The sequence below is a fragment of the Pomacea canaliculata genome, linkage group LG9 (assembly GCF_003073045.1).
Source record: "Pomacea canaliculata isolate SZHN2017 linkage group LG9, ASM307304v1, whole genome shotgun sequence".
NCBI classification, from domain to species: domain Eukaryota; kingdom Metazoa; phylum Mollusca; class Gastropoda; order Architaenioglossa; family Ampullariidae; genus Pomacea; species Pomacea canaliculata.
Genome location: NC_037598.1, coordinates 19,009,090 through 19,028,580, shown reverse-complemented (window position 1 = coordinate 19,028,580; position 19,491 = coordinate 19,009,090). Strand labels below are relative to the sequence as shown.

At 38.5% G+C, this 19,491-nt stretch overlaps 1 protein-coding gene across 1 annotated transcript; it reads left to right on the top strand.

Moving 5' to 3' along the window:
• Positions 1-36: 36 nt before the first annotated feature.
• Positions 37-16,945, top strand: LOC112572194 (isoleucine--tRNA ligase, cytoplasmic-like). The gene is made up of 29 exons (XM_025251763.1): positions 37-144; positions 588-732; positions 1,774-1,930; positions 2,127-2,246; positions 2,720-2,854; positions 3,402-3,486; positions 3,911-4,039; positions 4,263-4,350; positions 4,490-4,550; positions 4,853-4,951; positions 5,118-5,240; positions 5,647-5,738; positions 6,747-6,845; positions 7,084-7,210; positions 7,403-7,476; positions 8,114-8,308; positions 8,649-8,735; positions 9,005-9,233; positions 9,478-9,598; positions 10,666-10,757; positions 11,304-11,381; positions 11,642-11,866; positions 12,110-12,193; positions 12,544-12,853; positions 13,412-13,506; positions 13,842-14,009; positions 14,649-14,912; positions 16,293-16,559; positions 16,805-16,945. Exons 2-29 carry the CDS (start codon positions 614-616, stop codon positions 16,931-16,933), a joined length of 3,852 nt encoding a protein of 1,283 aa, XP_025107548.1. The 5' UTR covers positions 37-144; positions 588-613; the 3' UTR covers positions 16,934-16,945.
• Positions 16,946-19,491: the final 2,546 nt, after the last annotated feature.

The window sequence follows — 19,491 nt, the reverse complement described above, 5'->3', positions numbered from 1 at the left end:
CTGCGGCGATCAAATCGTTCAGCTTCATTGCCAGACAGACTTTTTTAATAACCGGATATAGTTTTTTGTCGGCTGCACATGTACCGGCTGATGTAACGAACGGTCAACTCTTATGTCTTTTTAGTCTCCCAACATAATTTGTAGGTTAGTGAAAATTATTGTGATATTTCAGATAGTTGCATCATAGTTTCACAGGTCTTGCAATTTTGCGATATCCCTTTGTGCCAAGGATCTGTTATATATGAACCAGCTCAGGTAGCCTGAGCCGACATAGGTCTACTCACGGAGGTACATATGTCCAACGGAGTCGTTTCGTTGGGCCAGATCATATGATGATCAGTAACGGACTATAACTGAGCTTTAGACATAGAGCTTTTGTCACACTAGTATAAATACGCTCTGATAGACATTCGAGTACTAGCACTTGCATATATCTGAGAAACATTTATGTGCATTAATCTGAAGGCATGTTAATGTAGAAGTTCGTTTACATTTGGCAAAAAGAAGATAAAGACCACACAGAACAGTATTTCATCTAATTATATTACTGGATTTGCCCCATGCAATAAATATGAAATTGATTGCAGGAGACGAGCATTACCTGAGGTGCAGAATGGCGCAGCCAGTGCCAGAGTCTGTCAGCTTTCCAGAGGAGGAAGACAAAATCTATGAATTTTGGAAGAGCATAGATGCCTTTAGGACTTCACTTAAGCTGTCAAAGGGAAGACCAAGGTTAGCAGCTTACAGTAATATGTAAAATAGTTGTAATAAAAGCATCTGTCTCCAGAACCATAGGAGTGGACACATACCATTAAATTCTGATGTGGTCATTATCATTGTTTCTGTTTTTCTTCGCATTTAAAATACAAATGCTACTTTGAAAAGGTTTTTAGTGTTCAAATGTGATAAAACATGTTTTTGTAGTTAGTATATATAAATACAAATACATATTATAATAATAATATTTATTTATAGAGTACCTAACCCCACCCAAAAAGTCACAGCTGTGTACACTGATAGGTAGGCATCAAATGCATTTTACAGATTCATTCACCATTATCTAATCACTTATTCTCTCTCTCTTACTCACACACACAAACATGTATGCACTAAAAAAAAAAAAAATAAAAAAAAAACACATAACACACAGGTAGTAGGAAACTGGAGTACTTGGAGGAAGCCTCAGCTAGCTATCAACAGGTGTCACATTCAGATAGAGGGATGTCAGAGCTGAGATATGAAGCCACAACACTTGATTCTCACTGTAGTGGTGACAATATCACCTTCATTGGACAAGTTTTTCCACTTCTGATGGTGATTGGAGATATTCTGGATACCATGGGTGTTTGTTTGCTTTTGGTGACAAGTTTTATTTGTGAAAGTCTCTGTTATTTGACAGTTTTAGTCTTCAGTACAGTGGCTGCTGTTGCGACTAATTTTCATTGATCCATTTGCATCAAAGGGAACAGCTTGCACTTGTAGCTTCTTTGCTTCTTTGTGTATGCTTTTGTGTGTGTGTGTGTGTGCATGCATGTTCATGTGTGCATGATACGGGTGGGTGTTTGTGGAGGGTATGTGGGTGGGTATATTTGCATGTGAAGAGTGATGGTGCTCACATGATGACCCTCTGATTCTGCCTAATATTGTGCATGCCTCTGTTTATGTACTTACAGCCCTTTGAACCTGGCTGGTGCTGGGGGATGACATTTTATAAATATGATTCATTCGATAATATATATCTTGAATCCAGATTAAAAACAATTTATTTCTTAGGTACTCTTTTTATGATGGCCCACCCTTTGCTACTGGTTTGCCTCATTATGGACACATTTTGGCTGGAACCATCAAAGACGTGGTGACTCGATGGGCACACATGAGTGGTTTTCATGTAGAAAGGCGCTTTGGCTGGGACTGTCATGGTTTACCTGTGGTAAGAAACGCTAGAATCAGTTTTTTAAGGAAAATATTATCAGAATAGTGGTACATTCTTGGAGAGTTCTAATTATCTGTTGTTGTTAACCATTTAACTGATAGTGTATTCCTTGGTGCACATTGAATGCAAACAATACTGATCATTTCTTAACTGCCTGTAATTAACTTTTGTAATGTCCATCTGCACTGTGCAGGAGCATGAAATTGACAAGACTCTGGGCATCAAAGGGCCTGATGATGTCATGAAAATGGGAGTGAAAGCATACAATGATGAGTGCCGCAAAATTGTTTCCAGATACTGTGGTGACTGGAAAGTATGTACTTAACGACAATCCATAGTTGGTCTTTGTTCTTTAAGCTTTTCTCAAACCATTGCCATATTGGAGAAATAAATATAAAAGATGTTTAGCAATGCTTGCTTTTCTGTAATAAATTTATGCTTCAAATGGCATGATCTCTTGAAAGAAATTTGAGGGACTTTGCTGCTATATTTTAGCTAGCAGAATTATTAGCAGTGGTTCTGATGTATTATCAGGTTTACTGGATTGTTAGTCTTATGGACATGTACAACTGTTTGTACATTTTATCCCCCTCCCTCCATTTGGCAGATTGCATATGCACATTTTATCATAGTTCATGTCTTGAGTTGGTGACCGCATGTGCAATCATTTGCCATGTCACATCTTTCTGAGTTAGATTAATGGCAGTTCTGTTCATTGTATACATGTTGCAGTTAGAATTTCTCATGTATTTTGAGACTAATAATAATGCTGGGTTATCATCTCAGGAAATAATTTCCCGACTTGGCCGATGGATAGATTTTGACAATGACTACAAGTCCATGTATCCATGGTACATGGAATCCATCTGGTGGGTCTTTAAACAGTTGTATAACAAAGGACTGGTCTACAAAGGTTACAAGGTACAACCTGATAGCTAATAGCCATGCATTTGTTGCTAAGCTGCTGTCAAATTTTATTTAGAACACAGCTAGTAAAAAGCTGACAGAAAAAATAGTGTTCTTTTAAAGTGACTGTAGTGCTTTTTGTATTTTTTTCCCCACTGGGTAGAGGGAGATGAAGATAATGTTTCTAACATGGGTAAAAAAATCATTCCATGACCTTTCTTGTTGTGGCCCTATGCTCCTCAAGGAGTAACAAGGAATAAACTAACTAAAACTAACTTAACTTTTCACTTGAGGTGTTAGAGATGTTGGGGTCAGGGGAAAGTTTGCTTTGCCACCCAGATATTGAACTAGTACTCTAACCACCTAACCACTCAGCTAGCTGCTTTCCCAGCATGCTAAAATAATGGTAATAATGATGATGTCCTTGCTTTTTACATTTTCAGTTGCACACAACTTCAATGTCACAGCTTAATTTTTTTTTTGTAACTGACATTTTTAAAACCCTGATCCCATGTAAAACTACTTGCATTTATTACATTTCTGATAATCACTCTTCTTGCAGGTGATGCCATTTTCCACAGCCTGTAACACACCATTGTCCAATTTTGAATCTGGTCAAGATTACAGAGATGTTGTGGATCCTGCTGGTAAAGATATATTTGGAACTTTGTAGTGTCACATTCATATATAGGGATGTCAGAACTGAGATACAAACCCACAACACTTAATTGATTCTTGTTGTGGTGACAGGCACTTATGTGTCTTGAGTTCCCTGTAACCCTTTCTTTTGTAACAATATTGTTTAGATTTAATTTAAAAATAATCTTTTCACTGCAGGGCTTCTGCTTACGCAAAAAATTGCGTACAGTATGCATTAAAAGTTCGGAGGACCCCTTCAATTTTCGTCAATGGGGTCCCCTTCAAATTTGGGCGAAGAACAGGGACCCCTTAAAAATCTGAAGAAGGGGTCCCTGGGACCCCAAAGAATTTAGCTTTAGCAGAAGCCCTGCACTGTTCAGCATGTGAAATTGTGAACAGTTAAAGTCTTTATTCCCCTTTCCTCCTGGACAGTCATTGTAAGTTTTCCACTGGAAGAAGATCCAAATGTGAAGTTTGTTGCTTGGACAACAACCCCATGGACATTACCTTCAAATCTTGCATTGTGTGTGCATCCTGAACTTGATTACGTCAAAGTCAGAGGTAAGTGAAATGTCCGATAAAAGTTTTGCAAAATTTGAATTCAAGTTTAACAGCATACACTATATTTTAGGAAAAAAACTCGAAGAAAATGTTTTCAGAACTTTTCACCTACCAGTAATAAAAAATCTTATATTCTGGCCTTACTTTTTGTCATAGTTATGCTTTTAGAGGATGAAACAGTTTGCCAATTATTTGATTCAATTTGTGAATTTTTCTGATGAAGACAAGCAAAACAATGAAGTCTACATTATGATGGAAGCCAGACTGGAAGCTCTTTTCAGATCTGAGGATGAGTACCAGGTCCTGGAGAAGTGAGTTGTGATGCACGTTTTAGGGATTAACTTCATGTATTGTGTGAGTGTGGGTTGTGTGCATGCATGCTTTTCATTGCATTTAAATATGAACAGTTCTATGTTAACAGAAGTGAGTAAACATCATTTGTCATTTCAGGTTTAAAGGCAAGATGATTGAGGGCAAGAAATACAAACCTTTGTTTGATTATTTTGCACATGTAAGTATTTAAAATGCAGATTTTTAAAAATATGTTTGTGTGTGTGTGTGTGTGTATAGATGTAAGTACAGACAAATTAAAAATTCAATATGCAGTTCAGCCCCATAAAGAAAATTATTCTTTCTCCTTTGTAAGTTTATTTTATTTATTTACAGCACATATAGCATATTTCTTCAGCACCAGCTGGACTCGAACTTTTTACAAGTAATTTCATAACAAAGGTGGTAGAAATTGAATGTTCACCTTCTTGATTAAGTGTGAAAAATGGTGATAGGCTATTAGTAGTGTATTTTCTTAAATAGATGCGAGAGAAGACTGGGGCTTTCCGTGTCTTGACTGGCACTTATGTCACTACAGATGTTGGCACAGGCATTGTTCACCAGTCACCGTTCTTTGGCGAGGTTTGTTCTAAGCACCTCTTTTTCCCTTTATTGATACAATCAACTTCATTTTTTGAAACTTATATTTGATGTCACTGTTTATAATAGTCTTATCAAAGTGCCTTTTGTCATTTTCATGAAGCCGTTTTTGGAATGGTCATACAGAATATGTTTTATATTGCATCAGGATGATTACATGGTGTGTTTGGCAAATGGCGTCATCCGTAAGGATGGAGATGTTGTTTGCCCTGTGGATGCCAGTGGATGCTTTACAGAAGAGGTCACAGACTTTAAAGGGATGTATGTTAAGGTAGGATCTTTAAATCTGTTTAAAAAGAAAATAAGTTAGGTGGGTGGATTGAGTTTTGGGGGCATAAATTGCACAAGCAAGTGTATTGTTTGCCTGAGATCCTTGTAGACCACTTTTTAAAAAAATATATATATACAAACACACACACAGTTTGGATTCACTGGCATTGCTTAGACAGGACTGACAACTGTTTTGGCTAGTGTCCTGAGATAGGAGTACATGACGTTTGATAGATTTAAAAGAAATTTAGTCAGTTTTATTTTCTAATTAAAGGAAGTAATTATTTCTTTTCAGTCATTAAATTGTGCTGAGAGAGAAATGGGGGAAAAGGTAGAAAACTGATAGATCTAAAACTGAAACAAGCAAGAAAAAATGTCTTTTTTTTTTTCTGGGTTTTGGTCTTTAGGAGGCTGACAAGCATATCATCAAGCTCCTGAAGGCCAGGGGCCGACTGGTACATGAGGGAACATGCAAGCACAGCTACCCATTCTGTTGGAGGTATAGACTAAGTTTATTTCATGCTGTATACTTTCAAGATTCACAACATATAGCCTCATAGAGCTGCTACTAAGGTTTGATCATTTGGTGAACATTTTGGATGTTTGTGAAATAGTGTTATAAATGATAGCAACAGCAAAATTATTGTATGTGCATTTGTATATATATTCATTCATTTGTTCATCTCTAGACCAGTACTAGCTATTAACCACCTATCTCAGTCCACTTGTAATGGTCATCAGGTAGAAAGGGGATAGAGGCAGTGACTGCCAAGGCTCACCATGTAGACCTGTCCAGGCATGGTGCGGCTAGTCCCAGTCCATTCTTTTATGTTTGCTGTCCAGGTTTTTTTTCTGTCCATAACATTCCAAGATACCCCAGAGTACTAACTTGGGGTGTTACAGCAGGTCATAAGGCCAAACCAGACAAACTTTCACTGTTGCCAGGAGTTCTTGGTAGTCCACCAAGCTTCCTACATATTTTTTACTTTTATGTTCCATGTTGGAAATTCAGAAAATTCAGGTTTTTGAGTTTGATCTTGCTTGTGTGGTTGATTCAGTGATGGTTCTGTAGTTTTATGCTTTTGTCTAGTGTTTCCTATGAAAAGGGTATGACTACTGACTGCATTCACTGGGGACATTGCCATAGTGAGGTAGCTTCCCTCTGTCCAGACTATAGCTGTACATTCTTCTCATAGGACTGCAGGCTCTAGTTAAGTGGAATTGAAGGATGTTGGCATCTGTCTTCAGCTGGAAGTTGTTCATTCCTTCAGTTTAGTATAGCAGTTCTTTCTATGATAAAGCAAGTATTGATAACTGTAGCTGTTAGTCTTGGGGAGGGTTCTTTAGTAAATTGGTAGGCCTTTTTGCTGTTGCCTCATACCATTCCCTCCTCTCATATTTAGCATCGCTTCTTGGTGTGGTTTTCCTTAGCTACCTTCATGCTTTTTATTATATAATATGGTTGGTCTTCTTGCTGGTGTGCATTCCATCTTGGTTTCAATGACAGATCAGAGACTCCTCTCATCTACAAGGCTGTGCCAAGTTGGTTCATTCGTGTGGAACAAGCCCAGGAGATCCTTCTGCAGACCAATTCAAAAACATATTGGTCAGTAATTTTGATTTCTATGTTTAATCGCATGCAGAACCGCTTACATGTGGAGTTACGATTGTGTCTTTTCTAATGAATCTCTGTTAAAGATGACTGAAACCGTAGAAGTTTGTTTCTGCTAATGTCAGCTGTGATGTGTAAGTAATGTACCAGAATGGGTGCATGTTTTGGTGTAATAAATGGGTACCAAGAATGTCAGTTGTCTAACTGGTCCCAAACATATTCCTTCCTTTAGGGTTCCTGACTTTGTAAAGGAAAAGCGCTTTGGTAACTGGCTTCGAGAGGCTCGAGACTGGGCAGTATCCAGAAATCGATACTGGGGTACACCGGTACCCATATGGGTCAGCGAGGATGGAGAAGAGGTCAGTAAAATATGGAATGGATTTCATAATAAATATTTCTCCTTTTAGGTTGATATGCACACAGACACATAATATGCTGTAAACATTTCACATCACTTTAGCACAGCTTTTTCTAGCATATATCATCTAAAAGCTTTGTCCCATCAAAGTTTTAGCTGTCCATGGAAGATTTTTATCTATTTTTTTGCTCAGGTTGTATGTGTTGGGTCCATAGAGGAGCTGAAGCAGTTGACGGGTCAAGAGGTGACAGATCTGCACAGAGAGAAGTGAGTAAATTGTGTGTTTTTGTGTGGGAGCATGGCTTCATGTGTAGGTAAACTAATTTGTAGTACAAAGTACTGGCATACAAAAATAAGTTTCTTTAAAATGAGTGTTTCTGATGTTCACATAAAAGTACAAGAAAATACAAGAAAAACAAAACAAAGACTGATTCTCTATTAGTTCGGGATTTGCCTCACACCTTTACTACTTTATTTTTGACCATTTTTGAAGCTCTAATATGTAGCATCTTAAAATCTTAGAAGTCCCCGAGCATTGTATGAGGAGTTACCATCACTGACTTTCTACTCAAATGACTGAATGAAAAACTAGTTTGCAAAAAGACATCCTGGTAAAAACACATCAGAATTACAAAAAAAAAAAATCACCCAAGTTTTGCGCTTGGTTACTTTGCATGAAGACACCATATTTAAAATACTAATTTACTGAATACACCTAAAACATATTTATTTCCAAGTAACGACTATTTAGTGCTGTCCTAATTATTTTCTATAAACTTGCAAAGTCTCTTTTGAGAGATGCAGGTGCTTTTTGGGAAAAAACAAAATATTTATGCTCTTGAAAGCACAATGGTAATTGATTTTATTTCTCCCATTTTTTATTTTTATTTTTTTATCACCACAGTGTGGATAATTTGACCATACCATCAGCCCAGGGCAAGGGAGTTTTGCGAAGGGTGACAGAAGTGTTTGACTGCTGGTTTGAGTCTGGCAGCATGCCTTATGCACAGGCACACTATCCTTTTGAAAACAAGAAGGAATTTGAGGACACATTTCCTGCGGACTTCATTGCAGAGGGTATTGACCAGACCCGTGGATGGTGAGTAATCTTGCAGGGGTGCTCTTTGTGTGTGTGTGTGTGTTCTTTCTGTGTACCGTACCAAATGACATGACTGTATAGAGTTATCCTGAGTAGATACCTCAGCTCTAGCTGTCCACTCCCAGTTAGTCAGACCTGACCAATGAACACAAAATCAACCAACTCACATCATCAGACTAGCAGTGTGAAAGATGCAGCCAATAATAAAAAAAAAGTTGGGGGGAAAAAAATCTTTTGAGAATTTATTAGCTCAGTAATTGCAATGAAAAAGTAATGGATTTTGAATTTTACTGGATAGAGTTGAAAAAAACCATCATCTAATAAAACTGTTCCTTTCTAGGTTTTACACACTTCTGGTGCTCTCAACTTTGCTGTTTGGCAAACCTCCCTTCAGAAATCTTGTTGCCAATGGACTTGTTCTTGCTTCGTGAGTTTTTGTTTCTTTCTTGTCTATGGGTATCAAGTTCATATGAAGGCTGTGCAGGACAAGCGCAAATAAAGAAGTGCTGTATGACAGAAACAGCTTTAAGCAGGAAGAAGTTCAAACAGGGAGCAGTTGAATGCCCAGAATGTCCCAATTGTCAGTCTTACTTTTCACGACCACCCTTTATCTTGCATGAATAATAATGTTGTAACCCTGTTCTATTTACAATGACTTCGTGATGCAATAAACAATTTTCAAAAGTTTCTTTGCAGCGATGGACAGAAGATGAGCAAACGCAAGAAAAACTACCCAGACCCTATGGAGGTTGCTTACAAGTATGGTGCAGATGCTCTGAGGATGTACCTGATCAACTCACCAGCTGTTCGTGCTGAGAACTTGAGATTCAAAGAAGAAGGAGTTCGTGATGTGGTGAAGGATGTATTTCTTCCCTGGTACAATGCATACCGATTTCTCATGCAAAACATTGAACGACTTGAACGAGTAAGTTTTCAATTTTGTGTGGTTTGAGTATTTGTTTCTTCATCACGTTTACTGCTTCATTTCTTTATTATTGTTATTGTTTATTGTTGATTATTCTCATATCAAAGCATTTTTTTGTACAGTTCAATATCTTTCAGTGTGAAGGACTAGCAAGCACAAAAGTTTAAATCATCTAAAAAAAAAATTTTGCTTGCATGACAGCAAAATCCATTGTTCTTTATTATCTTTTGGTATTAATCAACAGGAAGAAGGACACAAGTTTGTTTTCTCTGAACTGACATCAGAAGTGTCCACAAACTACATGGACCGGTGGATTCTGTCATTCACACAGTCTCTCATCAAGTATGTGACCAGTGAGATGGCAGGTGAGGAGGCAGAGAATTTTGCATCTGTGGCATTTAACAACATCTAACAATGGCTGACATTAATGGGGATTTGGTAGCATGTATGGCTGCAGTGAAGTTGATAAGCCTTCTGTGCATTGTACCAAATGATATGACAATGTGGAGTTCACCCTACTAGCTACCCAATTCCAGATGTCCAATCTTGATGGTGAAAATTGAGCAATAAAAGCACACAAACTCACACATCCCATCCTGCCCCTTTGGGCCAGTAAGTTCACCTCGCCAGTTTTTTTTTTACCTTGAAGGTTGTGTTTTTGCTACCTCATTTGCTGATTGGCTTTTCGGCAACAAGAAGAAGCTTTATTATGTTTCTGGGCCTGTCTTCTGCCAACTTCATGTTTGCTGTTTAAAATCCTACCCATACTGTTTGCACTCACCATATTTGTTGCTTCTGATCGGAGCACAGATGGGTGCAGGTGGTTAGGAACAAACCATGTACAAAGATGAAACTTCTTGTTTTTAAAAAACCTACCTTATCTTTGAAAAAAAAGGTTAAAGGTCAGGCTAAACAGCCATAAACACTTTGTCCCTTACTGGTATGCTGAAGGGGCTGTTGTATTGCTACAGTTTGAAGATGGACTGACTGTGTCTGCATGACAGCTTGAATTTTTGTGATGTGCTTCCAACATTCGACTGATTCTCTGCATGCTTCTTGTTTTTTTGAGACTTTTGTTTCCTGCTGCTTACTTATGTTCAGTGGTAGGTTTCTCTCCCTCCACATGTGACTAGTTGATGTGCCAGCACCTTAAATGTCAAAGGTGAATTTGCTACTTGGATGCGTAGGGAAAGGGGATGAGTTGCTTGAGTTTCTGTGCTTCCTGTTTGTTGGTCAGTTCTAACCAGTCAGGATTGGTTAGCTAATAGGGTGAACTCTATGTAGTCATACCATCTGAAGAAAGGAATTTTCTCCTAAAAATTATGTTTTCTGTTGGTACAAAGATGTAAAGATTTCTTTCAAAAAGTAAAAGATCTAAATCTGTTTAGCAGAGGCATATAAGGTACTCTTTATGTGATTTTTCTTCCTACAGCATATCGTCTCTTCACGGTGATGCCACGATTGGTTAAATTTGTTGACCAGCTGACCAACTGGTATGTCCGCATGAATCGTCGCCGTCTAAAGGTATGAACAAGGATGTACACATTAGCTCTTTGTATAAAAGAGCAAGTTTACTGTGATCATGCACAGCAACTGTGTTTATGGTTATGAAACCCTCAGCTAATATGCTGAAGCCGATAGACAACAGAAATGCTTCTTGCTGATTGCCCAGACAGTCGAATGACAGCAACATTGCTAATCCGCTGTTGTGTGGCTTGACCAAATTCACCTGATATGTTTTCTCATTGTTCTGTGATCAAAAAGTAAAGCTGGAAATGCTTCTGGGTTAATGTAATAAATGCACAATTTATTTTTAGATTAGTTTGTTGGGAAACATTCAGGACCCACCCTCCCACTTTTTCTTTGAAAGAAATCGATGCCAATGCATCTTGCCAGAGGATTGTAGAAAATTCTTCATGAGTTAATCTGAAATTCAGTAATGCTGCTTTCACATTTGACATTAACAAAATTAAAAAATTTTTGGCTGTTGTCCCCACAAATTACTGATGTTAGAACAGATCATCCATGTTTGTAAAGTGTTTTACCATTTTCTTGGTTTAAATGTTGCAGGGTGACAGTGGAGTTGCTGATTGCTACAAAGCACTAGAAACATTATTCAGCGTCCTGTTCTCTATGACAAGAGTTATGGTGAATGACTTAGCAACTTGACAACCAGATAAGATATAGATTAGTGAAAATTGTGCAATTTTGTTTTGTCTGTGGAATGTAAGCTGATGAAATCAGTGTCTGTGGAAGATTACCTCTTGCATATACTTAACATCTTTATTAAGCAAGTTATTAAAACAATTACCAAAATGTACAGTTCCTGTTTGTATCTTGGTGATGTTTTCTGTTGTGGAAACTTGAGATTGAATAAAACCTAATGAATTTATTGTTTTTGTCTTTAGGCTTCGTTTGTTCCATTCATCACAGAATTGATGTATCAGAACATGCGTCACTTGCTGGCTGATGATGGTGGCTCGGGGGAGGAAACTCGCAGTGTGCATTATCTGCTGTTGCCAAAAGCACAGGAAAACCTCATTTTTACTGAAATTGAGACTGCTGTCTCGCGCATGCAGACAGTTATTGAGCTGGGACGTGTCATCCGTGATAGGAAAACCCTCCCTCTGAAGGTAAAGTAAATTTTAAAAAATGAAAAGGCGAATTAGCATTGATATACTTAATGAACTGAAATCAACTCTTGCATGGTAGTTTAGAACAACCTTGTCTGTTGTACATTGATTGAAGTTTTGATTGAACGTGTGTGTATGATTGCTTGTTTGCTTTTGTGTGTTAATGCATGCCTGTGTGAGTGTTTTCAAGCATTTTAGTATTGAAAGGCTTAACAGAAATATGATCATTCTTGTTTTATTTAGTATCCTCTGAAAGAAGTTGTTGCCATCTGTAATGACAACACAGTTTTGGATGACATCCGCTCACTGGAGAAATACATACTTGAGGTGTGTTGGAGTAGCATATCCGAGTAATTGATTTGGTGGTTTCGTAGTGGCTGTAACAAGAGTATTGTTGCAGCATTGATAATGAGGGAGAGAGTAAAACATTGCATGTAGCTGTGAAAGAAAGTTCAGCTCTTATTAATAAATCATTTTCAGACGAATTTGTTGCTACTTTTGATTATGAAGAAAAGGAAAAGTAAACGTTAAGAAAAACACACAAAAGAAATGAATAGAAAGAGGTAGAATGAACATAATTGAAAGGTGGCCAGAAATTTATTTCTAAACATGTTCTCTCTGCCCACCTAGACAGTAGACTGAAATGGAACAGTTAACTGGATTATGTTTTTGTCCAGGAACTGAATATACGGTCCCTGACTGTGACATCAGATAAACAAAAGTATGGGGTGCAACTTCGAGCTGAGCCTGACCACAAGGTTCTGGGTGCTAAACTGAAGGGAGCCTTGAAGGCAGTGTCTGAACAAATCAGACAACTGACTGATGAACAGCTAACAGCATTTCTACAGACAGGGACCATCAGTGTGGGTGGCTACACGCTTGGATCAGAGGATCTGCGGGTCATGTTTACATCTACCACTGCTCAGAGTGGCAACGGTGACAGCTCCCAGTATGAGGCTCATTCAGATGGCCAGGTATTTCTTTTTTGCACCCTGGAGGTGTATCTGTAAATATGTGTGCCAGATGCGGACACTGACCTTCAAGTGACTGAATTATTTACTTATTAACTGGGTGCTTCCCTCCCTGGCTGGTTTCTGTAATACCTTTTGTTGCAAGAAGCAGGAAAGTGCTCATATATGCTTATACAAAATGCGGCAGATCAAATGAATAATAATCAAATCATGTGCAAACTGCTCAGCATTTAAGTATTGCAGAAGCATGCAATTTAAAACTGCAAGACATGGTCATGAATGTTTAGATTGCAACAGTGCAGACATATGGAAAATTATATTTTGTAGTGCAGAATTTCCTGATGTTGAAACTTCTAGAGTTGTGTCCTTCATAAGTGTTTCTGACAATTGTTCATTATTGAGCTAATATAGCAATAATAGTAACAAGTGTAAAATGAGGTTGTGATTCATAGTTCAGCTAATACAGCAATCACAGTAACAGTAATAACAACAAGGGTAAAAAGTGGTAGTCCATCAAGTTATCACAGTAACAGCAATAGTAACAAGTGTAAAATGAGGCTGTTAACTGATGTAGATCTGGTGTTGCTGGACGTCACCCCTGATCAGTCCATGGTTGATGAAGGAGTTGCACGAGAAGTCATCAACCGTATCCAGCGTCTTCGTAAAAAGGTGATATTTGAATATTGATTAGAATGGACTTCCTTAAGGTAGATTATCTTATAAGAATTTGGGTGTTTTTGTTAGATGCTTGTATTTGTTGCCTTCACCTGTATAACAACTGCATGGATCTGTCAGAATATGAAGGGTTGTGAAGGCTCAAGAAGAAAGGACGAAAGATCAAAATTATTGTCATTAAAACTTTCTATTTTGTGTGCAACATTTTATTTCATTTTGTATTTTTCATGAGCAGATCAATTTAAAAAGTCTCCAGGTTCATACTGGCAAACAGCACCACAAACGTTGGGATGGTGATGACTGACTGTCTTTAACTGTTTTTTGTACAGGCCAAACTGACACCTTCAGATGACATTGTGGTGTATTACCAGGCATCGTCAGAACTGGATGCTGTAGTGAAGCAGTTCTCAGAATACATCACCTCAACAACAAAACAACCACTTCAGCCATATCCTGTAAAGCGTGGAGAAAGTGTGATAATTTCTGAAAGCTTGCCAGTGAGTAATTTTGATCTCTTTATTCAGTGAACTATTTCTGGTTGAAATTGTGACAATGTAAAAGAGAAATTCAGTGGGGAGACAAGAGATAAAAAACAAAAGAGCCCGTAAGTGTGGACTGCAACTGCTAGTCATGTCTTCCATAACAACATGGCTTTGCACGGCATTATGACCTCCATTTAGAGGTTCTTGTATTGACCTTCGGTGAGTTTTTTCCTGCATCTGGCCAGCCCCATCTCGGATGTTTAGCACATCACTTTCTAAATCACTGCATGTATGCTGTTTGAGAGAGGTAAGGGAGTATTGTTTCTGGCAGAGTGCACCTTCTGATAGTTATTCTTCTAAGGCCCACATTTGCACAGAAGGATTGACATAAGACTGCCTACCTCATTTTACATAGCCTTTTGTAGTGGTTTGTTGTTGATGAGATTGGGTATAGAGGAGACGTTTGTAGCAGGAATGCTAACACCCACTGACCAGGCCAGTAATTTGTTTGGTTAATGAGCAGGGTTAAGTACTTAAAGTAGTACTTAAACTTCCAATAGGTGGGTCATCTGGTTAGTATAAAAGAAAGAGAATTTACAAAATAAATTTCATTTTTGTAAAAAATTATTGGCAACTTGTAAAATGACTGTGCAGATCAAAAATCACAGCCTTGAAATGACCATCACTCAGACAGGCAACATCACAGCTGCTTCCCAGGCAGTAAATTTTGCTCAAACAGCTAGCAGTCTGTCCCCAGCACCTGTGGTTAGTGGTGTGCAGCCATGTGTGAAATTTGTCAACGTGCAGCTGTGTGGCAAAATAGCAGCAGGCGAGGGGCGAACTGGAACCTCAGGAACGCTGCTTTTAGAGAATCCAGCTGGCCAGAACCTTCTGTCAGAAGACAAAGTTTTACAACAGGTTAGTACAGTATATTGAAAAATGTTGGGTATTGTCAGGCTTGCATAGCTGTGCTATTGGAAAGAGCTTGTGCAAGAGGTTAGTATAGTATGCTGAGACCTGCCGGCTGAAATCCTCTGTCAAGAGAGGATTTTGTACACAGGCTCATGCAATATAGTGAAGATAGTAGTAGTTGTGATACTCAGTTCTGAAAATGTTTATCTGATATGGATATGGCTAGCTAATATGTTGTCAGCTGTCTCATTGGCTGCAGTCTTGATAGTGTAAGTGTACCCATCAGTCACAGTCAGAGGGTTTTGATTTCTTCTGTTCATAGGTGAGAATGCTTATACTTAAATCTTGCAAACAGAAATGAGCTATTTTGCAGCTTAGTATATTCATTTGAAACACTTGCTGCAGGTTGATCATTAAAGATAAAATCAAGTACCCTATAATATTATAGTTTACTTCTGGCAGATAAATTTTCTGCTCTCACTCCTAGAATGCCTCAGAAAGGAGCTTGTTTAACCGTCAATACGAAGAGTATGAGCAGATGATGCAAACTTTCATGCATCTCTGATATAGATCCAACAACCGATGAAGCTTTATTTGTTGCTTTGGCTGTCATATGGCTAACTGAGACCTGACCTCATACTAAGTGATAGGCGTTAGTCTCAGCAGACCACCAACAGTTTACGCATGGTCTATGCCCTAAGGTAAAAACGATGAAATGGAAAATGAAGGATCCTTATGTTTGTAGCTTTGTCTGGCTTACTTCCCTTAGACTCCCAGCTTGCTGGTTGCGGTAGCTAGGCTGGCCTGAGATGGTGAAGTGGGAGTAGGGGACATTTAGTCCACATCATCACACTCAACTCTTTCTTTCTTTGCCCCCAGCCCCACAGCAGTCCCTAAGTATTAGTATTTCTAGAAATGTTTGACATCAGTAGCTCACATTGTAGTGTTTGTAACTAGATGTACCCCCAAATCACTAAAAACAGTTACTGACACAGGGCTTCTGCTAAGGCTAAATTCTTTGGGGTCCCAGGGACCCCTTCTTCAGATTTTTAAGGGGTCCCTGTTCTTCGCCCAAATTTTAAGGGGTCCCCATAGACGAAAATTGAAGGGGTCCTCCGAACTTTTAATGCGTACTGTACGCAATTTTTTGCGTAAGCAGAAGCCCTGTGACATATATATATATAAACAATCACTCTCACACGTACACACTCACCATGTTCAAGATCTGAAAAGTAGAGCAATTTTTTAGCATTCTCTATGTGGTTGTTGAAAACAATTAAATAAACATGCGATACAGAAAGAGAAAGAACATTTTTTATGATGAGAAAAAGTACATATAAGAGGATTTGTTTCAACTGCAGTTTTCCTGTTTTTTTCATTCAACAGATCCAGTCAGTCTTTGGCCTCCGTGGACGTAAGATACGCGCATTTGAAGATGCAAAACTAAGCAAGGAGTTGAGTGGTCAAATGTTGCAGTCAGGCTGTTCCTTGTATGTGACACCTGTCACAGGGTCTGCTTCATTGGTGCCAGACATTTCCCCTGCCTCACCTGTTTGTTGTTTTGCCAACGTGGAGTTTGGAGGAAAGAAAGCCACAGTACTGTTAGAAAATCCTAGAGGATGCACCACAAGTCCAAGAGAACTTTTGGATCAGGTATGTGGTGATGCTACTCACAGGGTTTTCAAATTTTTATAATAAAATGTAGCATAATCTGATGATTAGTGTTCAGCATCAAAGACTGGATTGTAGGTGAAGTGATGACATTTTTCGTTCATCATTCCATCTTTCATGCTTTTCCCATCATCAATTTTTGTTTAGATGGTAGTTTTAGATTAAATTTCGAATAGCAATGCATATGGATATTGTGTCACTAAGGTGTATTGTGTTTCCTTCTGCAGGTACGTGCAGTTTACAGTCTTAATGGGAAGCCAGTGAGGCTGAGTTTGTCCAAGACAAAGGGCGACATCTTAGATCTGCAGTTATTGGATCTTCTGTCTCTGCATTCCAAGCAGCTCTACATTGTGTGATCCACTCAGACCTCAACGCTAATTCCTGAATGACACACTATAAATTCCAGTACCAACTAGAAGACAGAAAAATTCATAACTTATATTTTAACCATAAGTTCCCTTGTTTGATTTGAGCTTGTCAAAAACTTTTCTTTAGAGATGAACAGAGCAGTATAGTGATAACTACAGCAACAGATTGTGGAGCCTGTGCCAAAGGACACACCAAAAAGTCTGCTAACAAACTCTGGGTCTGTGCTGTCAGGATTTGCAAAGTGCTGCACAAGCTTGGACCATGATAGGATGTTTCATAAAATACTTTAAAGTGTTGAGAGAAGACTGCGCCTTGTCGTTCTTTGATGTGGACAGATTTTCATGAACACTTAAGCAGTTTTGTTGGATGTTATTTTGGGTTTTTTTTTTTAGCCCTCGGGTGGGGGGAGTGTTCATACTTTCTGCCAGCGTATGCCACTTCTCCAAGGCCCCTGTTAATAAAAGATAGTTGAGAATTTTGAAGGTGAACATGGTTTATGTCTGTGCCTTTTGCATTATCTGAAGCAGATAATGATTTAATTTTCAAAGTATCATACACTTAAATGAAAAGAGAACTATATAAACAGTGGGGATTTCTCTCAGAAGGCAGATTCTTTTTGAACACTTAGAATATGGACTAGACAAGCTTATAGTAATAATATGAACAGTGCTGTTCATATGTCTACAGAGTTGAGTAGTTTTCTTCTTCATGATTGCTTCAGTTTAATAAAACTGTTTTCTTAATTACAGTTTTATTTAAAAATTCTTTCTGATAGAGAACAGTAAATTTTAAGGTGACATTGTCAGTAGAAATAAAGTAATTAACAGTCTGGATTAATCTACTTGTGTGTCGAATCTTGCTGTTGTTTGTGGAAGGTTGCGGCGTGGAGCAAAGTTTTGTTGGCAGACAGGTATTCACGCGTACTCAGAAACAGACTGGCCCGAACAATTAAGCTGCTGTACTCACAACCTCGAGAAGAGGCTGATACAGAAGGGTTATTCTTGGTGTTGTCTTCATCCTCAACTGTTTTGTTCAGTTTGGGTTTGAATACATTTCGGGAGATGATCGCAGTGTGATGTTTATCCCGTGCTGGGGATGTCAGAACGGTATCGTTTTAGCGTTAGTTAACATGACAAAAAGAAAAATCTTGCAAAACGTTTTCCATTAAAAATAGTTTAAATGACTAGTAGGGTGCAAAATATTTTTCACATGATTGGGTGAAGTTCAGCTCGACATACTTTTTCTTAAATCTGGGTTAATTCCCCTCTTCTGGTTTTGAGACAATGTAGCTACAAGAATATGCACAGAAAGGTCAAAATGATGACGTAACATTTGTACATCTAATACATTTGAAAATCTACTGCTAGCTGAGGACTTCACATTTAAACGTAGCCATGTACAATGCTGATGTTAATGTTGATAACATCCTGTGCATTATGTTTGTAGGCGTATATTGAGATCAGGTGGGCTGTTTTAATCCAGATTTGGGGACATAGTGTCGCGCTAGGCATCAGCAAAAGATATTGCACGCCACTTGTAAGTGTAAGCACTTTCAACGCTCTTGAGTGTAACTGTAAACGAGCGAAACGGAACTAGGATCAACTGTGGCAATGAGGCACAATGGGGGCAGAGTGGATGGGAGACGCACTTTGTTGAAGAGATGCCGATACGAGCAGTGTCCATAGACGAGTTTGCAATACTCTGAATGCTAAATACACCAGAAGCTAATTTTGCGGCGGCGATATTTCTCATGGGCACTCAATCGGTAGTCGTTGACATCTGCACGTGAGGGGGCACAGTCAAGTGATCTCAACGTTTCTACAAAGCTTTGCATTATGTTCCAACGATAGTATTTTTGCGAAAATATAAATATATAAATTGCTTAAAATCTGTCAATAGATTGTCTGCAGTCCAGTATCGAACTTTGAACAGGAATCGTGCATTTCTAAAGAGCCAATCCCACAGCGTGAAATTATTGTTGGCGTGTAAGTCAATTTACAGCATAGGTAGATGTTTAACCAAGTTTTCTTCTTCCTGACCTTTTGAAAACTTTATTTTAACCTCTTTCTATCGCTCTTCAATTCGTTCGTTCTTAAAAGCGACCTCAATCGACATTCCGACTTGGAGGAGGCAGGTTGTTCTGTTACAGAAAATTGAAGATTGTACTAAATCAGTGACATAAAAATACAAAAGATGTAGTTAAAATAAATGGTCCCTTTGGCGTTTCCAAGAAATAGTCCACGGAGCTCGTAGTTCCAAGAGCAACAAAACTGGAGGTATGGGTGCGGGGTATCGGTCGTTTGAAATGCAGGATTTATGATTTTCTTACTCAACTAAACTGTACAGACACTTCTCTCGACGATCGAGTTCTGTCTCTACAACTCAATGATAAACGAACTGGTCAATAAATATCGCCCTTACGGATATTTCAGGCGTAATGTATTGCTAATGGATTATTTGCACCATTTATAACATTTAAATAAATGTCTATAGAGCAGTGTACTTCCCAGCCTGCATAAGCTTTCAGATTTTGAAGGGCCCCGAT

Coding starts and splice junctions, on each gene's coding strand:
- LOC112572194 (XM_025251763.1), top strand. CDS start 614: ATGGCGCAGCCAGTGCCAGAGTCTGTCAGCTTTCCAGAGGAGGAAGAC. Junction 11,382..11,641: donor TCTCTATGACAAGAGTTATG/GTGAATGACTTA, acceptor TTTTGTCTTTAG/GCTTCGTTTGTTCCATTCAT. Junction 14,010..14,648: donor TAATTTCTGAAAGCTTGCCA/GTGAGTAATTTT, acceptor ATGACTGTGCAG/ATCAAAAATCACAGCCTTGA.